Source organism: Amblyraja radiata, chromosome 5, assembly GCF_010909765.2.
Source record: "Amblyraja radiata isolate CabotCenter1 chromosome 5, sAmbRad1.1.pri, whole genome shotgun sequence".
NCBI lineage: Eukaryota > Metazoa > Chordata > Chondrichthyes > Rajiformes > Rajidae > Amblyraja > Amblyraja radiata.
In genome coordinates this window covers 65,208,768-65,224,268 of record NC_045960.1, presented here as the reverse complement: position 1 = coordinate 65,224,268, position 15,501 = coordinate 65,208,768, and the positions used below count along the sequence as shown (strand labels likewise).

The window sequence follows — 15,501 nt, the reverse complement described above, 5'->3', positions numbered from 1 at the left end:
TGGCTCAGCAGACTTGACGATCATGTTCATCGCCAAGGCAAAAAGGATCACAGAGATGGTACAGCCTGTGATGATCCCAACCTCCAGTCTGTGCCACTCTGATGTTACTGACCCTGATGAGACTCTCATTGAGATAGGATTAGTCAGTTTAAAAGCCACATTACATGCAGCGTTATTAAAGCAAATGCATAAACGTTAATGTCTTGCGTGCATAATTTAAAGACTTATCAATTAAAAAAATCCAAGAGCCATTCAGATTATTATTCCCACTTGCTTATTCAAATTGATAAAAACTGAGCAGTTCAAGCTTTAATTATATTATGATCTTTCATTTTAGAATCTCTTCAAATGCTATAATTTTCACCAATCTATTCAACTCAATTATTTTAAAGGCTTCAATCAGGTTAGCCAGTGAGTCAGCTCCTGTTTTGTAAGTGAACTTAATTCCAGTAACATCATTGTTGGTGCGATAAAGGCTCTGGTATCTACACATGCTGTATTTGACTGATGTCCTTTAATCTGGTGTAGGCTCGAGTCAACGCTCTGCAGATGATGGCCTGGACATTCCCTTACCACGGCTCAAATATTAGCTTGACAATCCCTCCGAGGTGCCAATAGCAGGAGAGAAGAAAAAGGAGTGTCTAATAAACCAAACTTCTACTGTGTTTTTGTATTTTCCAGGACACCACAATATCCTTTTCACTTTTACCAGAATACTGCATGATATTCTGTCTTGTCTCATCATAGTTAGCTGTGTTCAATAAAATGTCTCTGCTTTTCAATCATTCTGGAGGGGAAGATGATGATAGTTCTTTTTCTTAACCTTGCTGATTTTACTTTACTGTTTTACTATTCTGGTGGGGAATTTACTGAAATGTGCATTGAATCAACGGGCAACATAAAATGTCATGTCAGATCACAGAATGGAAATTGTCCTGAAGTTGCAGATTTGTGCATTACCTTAAGAATCCTGAACTAGTAATAAATACATGAAGCAATGTCAGGTTTGGCACTGAACTGTTGGCATTTCCCCAAGATATTTCAGCACACGTTGTATTTGTCATAAACGATTTATGCCATTTGTTTGTCCAAATAACTCAATAACCTCGCTCTGAAATGTATTTGCAGCTTTTCCTTATTTTCCCTCTTTAAATGTTTTATCTATTATGTATTTGTGTAAAAAATCCATTCTGCTTCAAGTAAATATGTATGTACAGTCCTGGATTTGTATGCACTTTTTAAATATAGGAACTACAGTTTTCCTTTGTTCCCTGATGACTTTACTAATGGAGATACAAGGAACTGCAAATGTTGGAATCCAGCAAAATCCAGTGCTGAGGTAACTCAGCGAGGCGGGCAGCACGCTGGCAATGGAGTTGTCGTCCCAGGACAGGAAAGTCAGAATGGGAATGGGAGTTTAAATTGTTAGCAACGAGGAGATACAACAGGCCTCAGCAGACAGAGTGCAAGTGTTTCGCAAATGTTCGGCTAGCCCACGCTTGGTCTCGCCAGTGTACAGGAGACAACAACAGGAACACCAGATGCAGTAGACAAGGTTAGAAGAGGTGCATGCAAACCTCTGTCTCAGCTGGAAGGGTTGCTGAGGTTCCTCCCTCCAGGCTGAACAAGGATAACGTTCCCCTGGTCCTCACCTTTCACCACCCCACAGCCTCCGCATCAAACACATAATTTTCCGACTTTTCCACCATCTTCAATGTGATCCCATGAACAGTCACATCTTCCCATCCCCATCTCTTTATGCTTTCCACAGATAGCACTCCCTTCGCAACTACTTTCCCCAACAACCGCAGTATACATAACATCTGGCCTCCTTTACATTGGCAAAACCAAGCATACACTAGATTACTGTTTCGTCTAACTTTTGCGCTCGGCTCACCAAGACCCTCCGAATCACCCGGTTGCTAACCATTTTAACTCCCCCTCCCATATCAACCTTTCTCTAATTTTGATTAACTCCCCTTCCCCCTTTTTCTTCCTCTGCCCTCACCCACCCATTTCTATCACTCTTCCTGCCTCCTCCCCATCCCCTTCCACCTAAATCCCATCTCCTGGTTTTCCATTTCACTCCTCTTCTCTCCTTATTTGACATCTTTTTGTCTCCTTTTCAACTCCAACCTTTGTCCACCCATCAGCCAATCAACCCCCCCCCCTCCCATCTGTATCCACCTATCATTTACCAGGTTTTGGCCTGACCCAACCTCCCCCCCACCACCCAACTACAATCAGTCTGAAGAAGAGTCCAATCCAAAACATCGCCTATCCATTCTCTCCACAGATGCTACCTGATCTGCTATTCCTCCACCACCGTCTTTTGCTTCCTTATCTAATATATTGTTAATGTATAGATATTAAAGTGCTTCTACAATCAACATTTTTTATTAATGTATATGGATTGCAAGATTGCAAAAACGTTTTTTAAAGATCTTAAAATCCAAATAAATCTACTTGTTCTGTGTGACTATTTTTTTCGGAAAGCTGATTAGACTTTAACTTTAAATTACTTCTTCTGGAGTTCAATATATCTTCTAAAGTATGAATGAATGCATTATAATATAATGCTGCATAGACCCATCAAGTCGACATCAAAACCTTTCTCCAAGTTACTTCAGCTATACCTGACTGTTCCATCATGAATTTTAACAAAAAAGGACAGCGCCTATGAATTGTCATTTCAGTTTATACTGCAATTAAATTTACATGTTGGAATTAATTACCATCTTTGGTAATCGCTGAGTGCCCCCAGCCCCTGGCAGTAAACCAAGCATGACCTCTGGAGTGCCCAGGATTGTCCTTCTGTCATTTGTTGCTATCCTGTAATGGCAGGCAAGGGCGACCTGTAAACACATACAATAATTTAGTTTCAGTGACAAATTAAAAACCATTCACATTTTTTTGGCTTACTAGGCCAAAAATAGTGCGCCCCATCATTTGGCCCCAATAACAAATTTTGTGTGTGTGTCTGTGTGTGTGTGTGTGTGTGTGTGTGTGTGTGTGCGTGTGTGTGTGCGTGTGTGTGTGTGTGCGCGTGTGTGTGTGATCTATCTATATGTTACTACAACTGTCATCATCTATCAATCCATCTATTTTAATGTGATCCGGGACCTACGCCAAAACGGTACACGATAGCGCTAAAATGTTTGCACAACCGTACTCACCTTTGTCTCGTGGTCATTCTTATAAAGGTTTGTGCAGATTGATCTTATATTTCATAAGTTATTGACATTTAAAAAAATTTAAAAACCCACTTTGAGAATTTCATTGTGGGAGGGGGGTGCAATAGGGGAGAGGTTCCATCTCCAGAATTTTCCTTGTGGGGGAGTGGGATGGGGGGCGGGGGAGGTCAGCGCCGACGTCGCCCCCCCCCCCCTTGGGAGTTTTCATTGTGGGGGGGGGGGGGGGAAATAGGGGCGAGGTTTCATCTCCAGAATTTTCCTGTTGCATATATAATTGATAACTGAAGACATAAGATGTGGGGATGTTCTTGCAAGATGTGTTTTTCGGTCAACATTGCCGATAACAAATTCTTATCAAATAATGGAGGTTTATAAAATTGGAACACATTCCATACCTCAAGACCACCTCCAAGACAAGCGCCATGGATAGCAGCTACAACTGGTTTGGTGGATTCTTCAATCTTCTCAAACATTTTTTGCCCTTCTCGAGATAAATGAACCACCTCTTCAACAGTTTTACAGTCCTGTATCATACTGCAAACAAAAAAAAAGATTTTACATTACTTTATTTAATGTTAATGTAACCCCCCTATAACACAACTCTATTGGTGTTCATGGGATTCAATGTCAATGTTTGGATGACCAAAATTGAACATAATATTGCAAGTATGGCATCATACTTGTACATCTATGATGTAACATCCCAACTTTTATTCTCAAAGCCCTTACTGATAAAGGCTTGTATTCCAAAAGTCTTCTTCATCACCCTGTCTACTTGCAACACCTCTTTCTGTGAACTAATGAAGTTGACATCATGCGGGAGAGCTCGCTGCCAATTGTGACTATGCTTCCTCTTTGGAAGAATTCGTCTCACCCTACTGTTCTTCTGCAGTCCTGCAAGTAATTCCTTGAGTACTGGCTGGAACTAAATAAAAAAATTGCAACCTACTTAATGTCAGCCCCAGCGATAAAACATCCTGGTTTTGATGAGATGAGGACAATACTTCTAACTGCATCATTTGCCCAGACTTCATTCATCACTTCAGTAAACTCTGACTGTTGCTTTTGAGATAGAGTGTTAACCTAGACAGAAGCAAAAGGAAACACATTTTAAAGCATTACATTTCTTTATGTTGTCATTCATAAAACCTCAATGAACATCACTTATTAACTTTTCATTTTGGGTGATTCCATACTGAAGTTCAGCAGTTTAATACTGAACTATTGTGTACTATCACCCTTTGTTTATGTTTTTGAAAATATTATAGCATGTTAAAATTCTTATAATTTCACTCTCTAAAACTATATAAAACTTGAGGTGAAAATTAATATAATGCATGATTATGCACTTTTACCATATATTAATTTCTAATTACTTCAAAATGTAGTTGGAAAAATTTAACAAAAAAATAATAGGAGCGATATCCTAGAGTTTAGCCAAAGCAATGGATTCTTAAATGAGCTTGAGGTATACAGCTATAGAGAGTAATTTCAAAGGGAGTGAAATAACTGAAGCTGCCAATAACAGGTCAAAGATACTGAGAATAAGAAATAAATAATAAAATACGAGCAGATGTAGGCCATCTGACCCCTAAAGCATGGCCCACTATTCAATTTGATTATTGCTCAACCACTCCAGGCCTCAACTCCTTTCTGGGCCAGATCTCTATAACCCTCATCTTTCAGAAATTAACCTGTCAAATCCTCCAGTAATCTCACCTCTGCAACTAAAGATCCCAAATTAGCATAACTGCCCCATTATCTTGTAACTACATAACTTCATCAGAGACTCTCCTATTAGTGGAAATATCATCCTGTCATATACCCTTAGGATATTGTATGTTTCAATAAAATCTCCCATCTATATATTACTACATCTCTGTTCTTGACCGCTTTTGGCCGTCTGTGCTGCGATTTCCGAGAGAACGCCTCCACCTACGGCCGTCATTTTTGGCCACCTTGCTCAGAGCCCCCCTCCGCCGCATGTGTGCCGAGGATTTTTCCCGTCGATGAAAAATGAGAGAGATATTAATGTTCTTACAAAATTCCCCATTCTCTCTGCTGCCCCCGCTGGCGGCAGGGGGGAGGGACTATAAAACCAGGAAGTGGTGTGCCTCACTCACTCTTCAAGATGGAGGAAGGCAGAGGGTCACGCTTCTCTGAGCTGTGAATAACACTGAACACATGTCTACTCAAATGTGAGTGCCCTTAGTGGTTCTAAAATGCTTGCAAAAAGTGTCTATCGGTTCTAAAATGTTTGCAAAAAGTGTCTCTTTTCGTTCTATAATGCTTGCAGAATGTGTCTTTTTTGGTTCTAAAATGTTTGCAAAAAAATGTCTATTGGTTCTAAAATGCTTGCAAAAAATGTCTATTGGTTCTAAATGCTTGCAAAAAGTGTCTATTGGTTCTAAAATGTTTGCAAAAAGTGTCTATTGGTTCTAAAATATTTGCAAAAAGTGTCTCTTTTGGTTCTACAATGCTTGCAGAATGTGTCTTTTTTTGGTTCTACAATGTTTGCAAAAAGTGTCTCTTTTGGTTCTACAATGCTTGCAAAAAAATGTCTATTGGTTCTAAAGCTTGCAAAAAAATGTCTATTGGTTCTAAAGCTTGCAAAAAAATGTCTATTGGTTCTAAAATGCTTGCAGATAATATCTCTATTGCTTCTAAAGTGTGTGTGCGCGTCGTCTGTCTGTGCGTGCGTATGTATGAGTTGCTGTGTATGTGTAAGTGTCTGTGGATGAGTGTGTGAGTGTCTGTGTACGAGTGTGTGTATGTGTGTGTCTGTGTATGTGTGTGAGTGTTTGACTGTGTCTCTGTGTATGAGTGTCTGTATGTGTGTCCGAGTGTGTGTCTGCGTGAGTGTCTGAGGATCTGTGTGTGTGTGTCTGTGTGAGTGCGTGTGTGTGTGGAGAGCCACTAAGAGTGCATGAGGGGAGATTGACTGAATGCGTGTGGGGGAGGGGAATGGCATGGAGCAGAGTGGGGGGGGGGGAGAAGGGAAGAGGGGTGACTGAGTGAACTGCCACCACCAGCTGTGAGTGACTGGGCTGCCAGCCCACCAGCCATGAGTAAGTGAAATGCCAGCCCACCAGCTGTAAGTGACTGAAGTGCCAGCCCACTTAGTGAACTGCAAGTCCAAAAATCCATTCAGTCCACAATGTCCAGTTCCTTCACTGCACAACAGCCTGAGTGACTGAGCTGCCCAGCCAGAGTGACTGAGCTGCCCGACCAGAGTGACTGAGCTGCCAGCCCAAGAATCCATTCAGCCCACAATGTCTATACTAGCCCTCTGGAAGCCAGTCCCTTTGACCCACAACACACATACTAGCGCTCCAGAAACCCCCCCACTGGCCAGCAATATTGGAATTGGTGGAGAGGTGGAATATTGCGTTGGGGGACCAGCCCTCCCGTGTGATGCTGGGACCCAACGGGTCCCACTTAGTCTAGTTTATGATAAACGTAAAGAGAACCAAATCATTATTGAATGCTCAAATACATTATTACCGTAGAGTTTGGCGTGTTAAATCGTACAACTGCAACATCACTTTTGACTTCACAGTTGACATGGGTCCTCTCTATAAAAAGGGCAAAGATTATGAAATGCAGGAACTTTTTAGTTTAAAAAGCAATTCTCAATGCTCTCCTAAGTTTTCAAAATTGCATGGAAATCTGCAGGAGAACGACATCGCTAATTGTAATATAGTATAGTGGTGCAGTTCGTAGAGCCACTGCCTCACAACTCCAACAATTTCCAGCCTTTCCTGTTCTTGCAATGGATTTCCATAATTATCATGAACTAACGCTTTAATGAGTGTGTAAATACTTAAATTCTATGTATTGCGTTAACTTTCCTATCAACAGTCCAAGAGACTGGCTTACGCTTTTTAAAAATTCATCCTGATAGCAAAGGAGATCAAAATACAATTTCTAATTATTATCATAAAAATGTATTTATATATTAAAAGTAAAACTGGAGAGAACAGAAGGGCAAAAAGGGAACAAGAGATAGCTATTGCAGATAGCAGTAAGGATAGTCGCGAGAGATTTTATAAGTACATAAAGGGGAAAAGGGTTACTAGAGAGAGTGGGACCCCTCAGGAAACATAGCAGTCAATAATGTGTGGAGCCACATGAGATGGGCAAGGTCCTCAATTAGTATTTCTTCTCTGTTTTTGCAGTGCAAAAAGGCAGGACTGAGAAACTTGGGGCAGTCAATGGAAGTGTCTTGAGTGCAGTCAGTATAACAAGGCAAGGCAAGTTTATTTGTATAGCACCTTTCAACAACAAGGTAATTCAAAGTGCTTTACATAAAACATTAAAAGCATTGGAAAGAAACACATATAAAATGACATTTAGATGTAAAATGATTATTAGATTATTCAGATAAAATAATTACAAAATTAAAAGCAATCAAATAAAATATTTAAAATAGAATTAAACCAGGAATAGAAGTTACAGTGCAGTATAGGTAATTAATAAATTGTATTGTTTACTGAAAGGCAGCGGCAAACAGAAAAGTCTTCAGTCTAGATTTAAAAGAGCTGAGAGTTGCAGCAGACCTGCAGTTTTCTGGGAGTTTGTTCCAGATATGTGGTGCATAAAAACTAAATGCTGCCTCTCCATGTTTAGTTCTGACTCTGGGGACACAGAGCAGACCTGTCCCAGACGATCTGAGAGGTCTGGGTGGTTCGTAGCTAAGCAGAAGATCAGAAATGTATTTTGGCCCTAAACCATTCAGTGCTTTGTAAACCAACAGTAGTATTTTGAAATCAATTCTTTGACAGACAGGAAGCCAGTGTAAAGACCTCAGAACTGGAGTAATGTGATCTACTTTTTTGGTCTTAGTGAGGACTCGAGCAGCAGCGTTCTGAATTAACTGCAGCTGTCTGATCGACTTTTTAGGGAGACCTGTAAAGACACTGTTACAGTAGTCGAGCCTGCTGAAGATAAATGCATGGACAAGTTTTTCCAAATCCTGCTGAGACATAAGTCCTTTAATCCTTGATATATTCTTTAGGTGATAATAGGCTGACTTTGTGACTGTTTTTATGTGGCTGTTGAAGTTCAGGTCTGAGTCCATGACTACTCCTAAGTTTCTGGCTTGGTTTGTTGTTTTTAGCATTACCATTTGAAGCTGGGTGCTAACTTTTAATCGTTCTTCCTTGGCTCCAAAAACAATTATTTCAGTTTTTTCTTTGTTTAATTGGAGAAAATTCTGGTTCATCCAATCGTTGATTTGCTCAATGCATCTACTCAGTGCTTGTATTGGACTATAGTCTCCTGGTGATATTGTTATGTAGATTTGTGTGTCGTCTGCGTAACTATGGTAACATATTTTGATGTTTTTCATGATCTGAGCCAGTGGAAGCATGTAGATGTTAAACAGAAGAGGCCCCAGAATGGAGGCCTGGGAAACTCCACATGTAATTTTTGCACGCTCAGATGTGTAATTACCTATAGACACAAAGTAGTCCCTGTCCTTCAAGTAGGATTCAAACCATTTTAATGCTGTGCCCGAAAGTCCCACCCAGTTTTCCAGACGGTCTAGTAATATGTTGTGATCGACTGTGTCGAATGCAGCACTGAGATCTAGTAATACTAAGACTGAAATTTTGCCATTGTCTGTGTTTAAGTGAATGTCATTGAAGACCTTAACAAGAGCCGTCTCGGTGCTGTGGTGTGGTCTAAATCCTGACTGGAAGACATCAAAACAGCTGTTCATTAACATGAAATTGTTCAGCTGCTTAAAAACAGCTTTTTCAATGATTTTACTGAGAAATGGGAGGTTTGATATTGGTCTGTAATTGTTCAGTAGTGAAGTGTCTAAGTTCTTCTTTTTTAAGAGAGGCTTGATAACAGCAGTTTTCAGGGCCTGTGGGAAGACACCTGAGAGAAGGGACGTGTTTACAATCTGTAGAAGGTCTGAGGTCATGCAGTTTGATACACCTTTGAAAAGACCTGTTGGTAGAATATCGAGGCAACAGGAGGAGGATTTCAAATGTTGTATAATGTCCTCCAAGGTTTTATGGTTAATAACATAAAATTGTGTCATGGTATTTGAATTGATTATGTGGACACATGGACAACACATGTCCTGCACCTGATGTGGAGGCACTGACTGCTTGCCTAATTTTCTGAATTTTGTCGGTGAAGGAGGCAAATTCATTACAGGCCCTTGTGGAAAGCAGTTCAGGGGCTACTGACACAGGAGGGTTTGTTAGCCTGTCGACAGTAGTAAACAAGGCCCGTGCATTATTATTGTTTTTGGCAATGATGTCAGAGAAGGATTGCCTTGCATTTCTCAGTTCCAAGTTGTAGATTCGAAGTCTTTCTTTATAGATGTAATAGTGAACCGTCGAACTAACAGTCGAAGTGGTGCTGAAGGTCCTGACAATTATATGAAGGTAGACAAATCTCCTGGGCCGGATCAGATATATCCATGGACACTGTGGGAAACGAGAGAGGAAATTGCAGAAGCCCTGGCTGAAATTTACAAGTCGTCATTAAATACAGGAGAGGTGCCGTAAGGCTGGAGGGTGACAAATGTTGTGCCTCTATTCAAGAAGGGCTGCAGGGAAAATGCTGGGAACTATAGGCCAGTGAGCCTAACATCTGTAGTTGGAAAGTTACCAGAGTATTCTGAGGGATAGGATATATACACATTTAGATGGACAAGGAATGATTAGGGAGAGTCAGCATGGTTTTGAAAGTGGGAGGTCATAGAAACATAGAAAATAGGTGCAGGAGTAGGCCATTCGGCCCTTCAAGCCTGCACCGCCATTCAATATGATCATGGCTGATCATCCAACTCAGTATCCTGTACCTGCCTTCTCTCCATACCCCCTGATCCCATTAGCCACAAGGGCCACATCTAACTCCCTCTTAAATATAGCCAATGAACTGGCCTCAACTACCTTCTGTGGCAGAGAATTCAGAGATTCACCACTCTCTGTGTCTCATGTCTCATGAATCTGATTGAGTTTTATTGAAGATGTGACCAAAAAGGTCGTTGACGGCAGAGTTGTAGATGTTGTTTATATGGACTTCAGCAAAGCATTCGACAGGGTTCCTTCTGCATGGTAGGCTGCTCTGGAAGATTAGATTGCATGGGATCCAAGGAGAGATAGCTTAATGGATAGAATTTTGGCTTCAAGGAAGAAAGCAGAGGGTAACGGTGCAAGGTTGATTGTCAGACTGTGTCTGAAGAAGGGTCTCGACCCGAAACATCACCAATTCCTTCTCTCCAGAGATGCTACCTGTCCCGCTGAGTTACTCCAGCTTTTTGTGTTTATTCTCGGACTGGAGTACTTTGACTAGTGGTGCATCTCAGAGTTGGGGTGGGAGATTGCAACATTCACGCGGTCCGCCCTGTTTCAACGGATGCAATCAACCTGGAGTGCACAATCAAATAAGATCAAATAGAACAAGTTGTCCTACAACTTTAGGCTGTGCATGCCATACGCACGAAGAAGATCTCAGAGTTCGGTGCTGGGCCCATTACTGTTTGACATCTATATCAATAATTTGTATGGGAACGTACATGGCAAGATTAGCAAGTTTGCAGATGATACAAAAGTGGGTGGTATTATAGATAGTGAAGTTGGATGTCAAAAATTGCAGCAGGATCTTGATCGTTTGCCCAGGTGGGCTGAGGAATGGTTGATGGAATTTAATACAGAGAATTGTGAGGTGGTGCATTTTGGAAAGTCAATCATGGACAGGAGCTACACAGTGAATGGTAGAGTGTTGGGAGAGTGTTGTAGAACAGAGATATCTAGGAATACAGGTGCATAATTTCTTGAAGGTGGCATCACAGGTAGATAGGGTGGTCAGAAAGGGCATTAGTCAGAGTATTCAGAATAGACGTTGGGTCATGTTGCAGTTATGCAAGATGTTGGTGAACATGGTTCAGTTCTGGGCACCATGTCACAGGAAAGTTGCTGTCAGGTTGGAAAGGGTTGGAAGGCTTACGAGGATGTTGCCAGGACTAGAGGGTCTGAACTACAGGGAGAGTTTGAGGAGGCTGGGACTCAATTCCTTGGAGCGCAGGAGTATGAGGGATAATCTTATGGAGGTGTATAAAATCATGAGAGGAATAGATCTGGTTGACACACAGTCTCTTGCCCAGAGTAGAAAATCAAGGACCAGAGGACATGGGTTTAAGGTGAAGGGGAAAAGATATGATAAGAATCCGAGGGGGTAATTTTTTCACACAAAGGGTGGTGGATGTATGGACCGAGCTGCCAGAGAAGAAGGTGGTTGAGGTTAGGATTATTGCAATGTTTAAGAAAAAAAAATAGACAGGTACATGATAAGAAAGGTTTAGAGTGATATGGGCCAAACATAGGCAGGTGGAACTAGTGTAGATGGGATATGTTGATCGGTGTGGCAAGTTGGACCGAAGGGCCTGTTCCCACGCCGTATGACTCTACGAGAACAAAGATCATTAATAATAAATCTATAAGATACTAAAGTTGTAAAACTACTTAGTAACAATTAACTAAAATTAATTTCTCATATATTAAAATGCAGAAACCTCTTGTTAAGGTGTACAGATTCTTGATTTATTTTCCATTTGTTCCACCTTTTATCTGCAACATTCTTAAGAAGACTGCAATGTGTTTTTTAAAGCAAAATAATAGTTTTTCTACCCCAAAAGAAAGTTTTATTTTCCATGAAAGGGAAAGAAGCACAAGTTTGCTGGACTTGACCCGAAGAAAAACTGAAGCTTGAAAGTGATGAAACTCTTAATGGATTGAGTGTTTGTAGGTCTTCTATAATTCTTTGCCATAATAATTGCCCAATCTTTTAACCCATTGATCACCTAAATGTCTGTGCAAAATTTCTCTAATGGATGCTATGAATTATTATCTTACTATTCATGAAAGAATGCCACTGGTAAAGCATACAATTTTTAGCTCTTGGCAATACAACCCAAAATGCACACCTGTAGAAGTGCTAATCTGATTTGTGGCCCGTTTAATAAAAAGCCAATTAAAAGATTAAATGTCTAAATATTAATTTCAGATATTCATAATGCACCCTTCGATACTTTTTTTCTCCAGAACAATTAGTGTTGAAAGTTAGATACGGTTTCCATAATTTTCAGCATTTAATTTTAAACTATTAAAACAAAACAAAAAATTTAAAAAATTGCACGCTTAAGCATTGTGATGTTTTCCTCTTAATCATTGCTATTTTACATTGAAAAATAGGCTGGAGGGTCCAAACACAAGACGGAAAAACTGACTTGGAATAATTTCTTTATAGCATGTTATATTTTAACCATAAATATCAGTGTCCAATCAATGTGCTCAATATTAACTTTAAAACAAAGATTATATACAGCTTGCTGCTGAGATTCTTGTTAAAAATACTTGCCCATCATAATTGAAGAAACTGTGAAACGGCGACAGATGTAACCTAAAATAGAAAGATAGAAAATTGAAATTTGATGATTGAAGGCAAGCCAACTGAAAGGTAGAATTAGGCTTGCTTTGAATTAAATACATCAAAATATAGTTGCTTAGAAACAAACTAAGTTTTGAAATTGCCACTTGTTAGCTCCATTCTTTTTTATTCCAACAGCAGACTCTCTACTAAAAATAAATAATTGGAGTGACTAAAATTCAATTCTGAAAAGCTGAAACTTCCTTCAGTTACTTTTCTGGAATAGGAAAGTCGGTCTTTGATTCCTATCACCCTTCCCAAGCTACAACCAAGAAGGGTTTTGGCCCGAAACGCTGCCTATTTCCTTTGCTCCATAGATGCTGCTGCACCAGCTGAGTTTCTCCAGCATTTTTGTGTACCTACAACCTTCACAGTTTGAAACACAACTAGACTTTGTCGCCTGGATATTATTTTTGACCCCTATTTGTTTTAAGCCTATATTCATAATGTTTCAAGCATATCCAAGCTACTTATAAGCTAAGTTTACTCATCTCGACATCATTACCTGATTCCAGCCTTGCTGCAGCTAATATAACCTTCATCCTCATTTGTAACTATTGGACTCGACTATTACAACCTTTCTTGTTGATCTTCTTTGTTCTCCTCTCTGAAATCTTTGGATTGTCCAAAACCTGGTTGCCCAGGTTTGGGTTCACAACATATTTCTGTTACCCATCAGTCCTGTGCTTGATGGATTACACTCCCGGGCAATAAGGTAATTACATCAGTTTAAAGCATTCATCCTTGTTTACAAGTCTTTTCATAATCACTTCTTGACCAACAAACTTCTGCAATACCTAAATATTTCAAATGAATGCAATACTTGGGGAGGGTAAGGAACTTGCAATATCCAAAGTTGTTTTGAATTTTCATTCTTTTTGGTTAATTTTACAGCAAAGATTTTTTTTAAAAAACAAACACAAAACAAACTCCTGGAGGAACTCAGCAAATCAGGTGGCACCTACAACATGAAATAAAAGGACAAAGTTTTGGGTCAGGACCGTTAATTAAACTGAAGGGTTAGCTTCTTGAGTGAGAATATTTAGTTCATATCCCTCTAAACCTTTTCTATCCATCTGTCTAAATGTCTTTTAAACGTTGAAATAGTGCCCTCCTCGACCACTCTTTCGCAGCTTCCCTCAAGTCACCCCTCAGCTTCCTACGTTTGAGGGAAAGCACATTCATAGAAACATAGAAAATAGGTGCAGGAGGAGGCCATTCGGCCCTTCGAGCCAACACCGCCATTCATTGTGATCATCCCCTATCAATAACCCGCCTGCCTTCTCCCCATATCCCTTGACTCCACTAGCCCCTAGAGCTCTATCTAACATTCAGCCTATCCTGTCTCTCCTTAAGGTCCTGTACCACTTAGCGATTTGGTCTGCGTCATATCAATGTTGCCAAAAGATTTTGAACATTTCAAATTCCAGCAGCAACAAAGAAAATGGTGCGACACTTGAAAAAACACTGCGCGTCATACGCCAACACACCACATCACCACCATGTCATACGTCATCACGCCGCGTCATACGTCATCATGCCGCGTATTTTTCGGTGACCTGATACATTAGTCAATGATGCCGGCAGTCGCCGGAAAAAAATCGGCAAGTGGGACAGGCCCTTTACAATAATCATGAGAGGAATAGATCGGGTAGATGCACAGAATCACTTGCCCAGAGTAGGGGAATCGAGGACCAGAGGACATAGGTTCAAGGTGAAGAGGAAAAGATTTAATAGGAATCTGAGGGGTAACGTTTTTACACAAAGGGTGGTGGGTGGAAAGAACAACCTGCCAGAGGAGGTAGTTGAGGCTGGGACTATCCCAATATTTAAGAAATAGTTAGACAGGTAGATGGATAGGACAGGTTTGGAGGGATATGGAACAAGCGCAGGCAGGTGGGACTAGTGTAGTTTGGCTGAAGGGCCTGTTTCCACACTGTATCACTCTTGACCCCATCTCAAGTCAGCAACATACTTGCAAATCATTTTGCACTAAACAAGTTTCCCCAATTGTCTCATTCTGCATGAGCATATCACTGCAATAACTGCTGATAACTGCAAAGCAAGAATTTCATTGTCCTATCAGGGACACATGACAATAAACTCACTTGAACTTGATTTTAAACCACCGAGAACCAAGTACAACTAAGCTAAGCACCACTTAGCCTCCATGCCGAAAACCCTCACACAAAATCTCAGTACATACAGCTGAAACACAGCACTCCATCCTCAACAACGGGCACTCTCACAATGGCCGCCCCAAAACATTGTCCTTTCAACCAAGTCTCTCCGATAACATCAATTTTCCAAGTGTTATCTGGCCTTGCATGCCAGATTCCCTGCATTAAAATAGATGCAATCTATCCTTTCTTTCTTCCCACGTATGCTATCAAGTCCATGTATGCTCTGCCTACAGGTCTTGTTTCTTGATATATTTGGTTGTTCCTTACCCCTACAATACACAAACACGTTCAGATAACAAGCATGAGAACTGAATTCCTTTATCCATTGCATTCTCAACCACAAAGAACAGTGAGATGAACTTGCTTACACCATATTTTATGATCTTCAACATAACTGATGGAACGGATGTGAAAACCACTGACTTTTCCATGGATGGAGCAGGAGATGCCTGATCTGCAGACAGATGCATAGTTTGACAGGTGATATTTTTAAGAAAGAACTGCAGATGCTGGAATAATCGAAGATAGACACAAATGCTGGTGAAACTCGGGTGAGGCAGCATCAATGGAGCGAAGGAATAGGTGACGTTTCGGGTTGAGACCCTTCTTCAGACTGATGTGGGGGTGGGGGTCGGGAAGAAGAAAGGAAGAGGCAGAGACAGTAGGCTGTGGGA

The 15,501-nt window shown here is 40.6% G+C and overlaps 1 protein-coding gene across 1 annotated transcript in view; it reads right to left on the bottom strand.

Annotated features, from left to right (window-relative positions):
* The window catches only part of hadha (hydroxyacyl-CoA dehydrogenase trifunctional multienzyme complex subunit alpha), a 59,198-nt gene that overhangs the window by 37,319 nt on the left and 6,378 nt on the right, over positions 1–15,501 (bottom strand). Inside the window, exons 2-6 of the mRNA XM_033021412.1 lie at positions 12,576–12,617; positions 6,699–6,769; positions 4,144–4,277; positions 3,590–3,728; positions 2,736–2,855 (exon numbers count right to left, since the gene is read on the bottom strand). Of these exons, the coding sequence (XP_032877303.1) occupies positions 2,736–2,855; positions 3,590–3,728; positions 4,144–4,277; positions 6,699–6,769; positions 12,576–12,617 (506 nt within the window). The remainder of the gene's footprint in view (positions 1–2,735; positions 2,856–3,589; positions 3,729–4,143; positions 4,278–6,698; positions 6,770–12,575; positions 12,618–15,501) is intronic.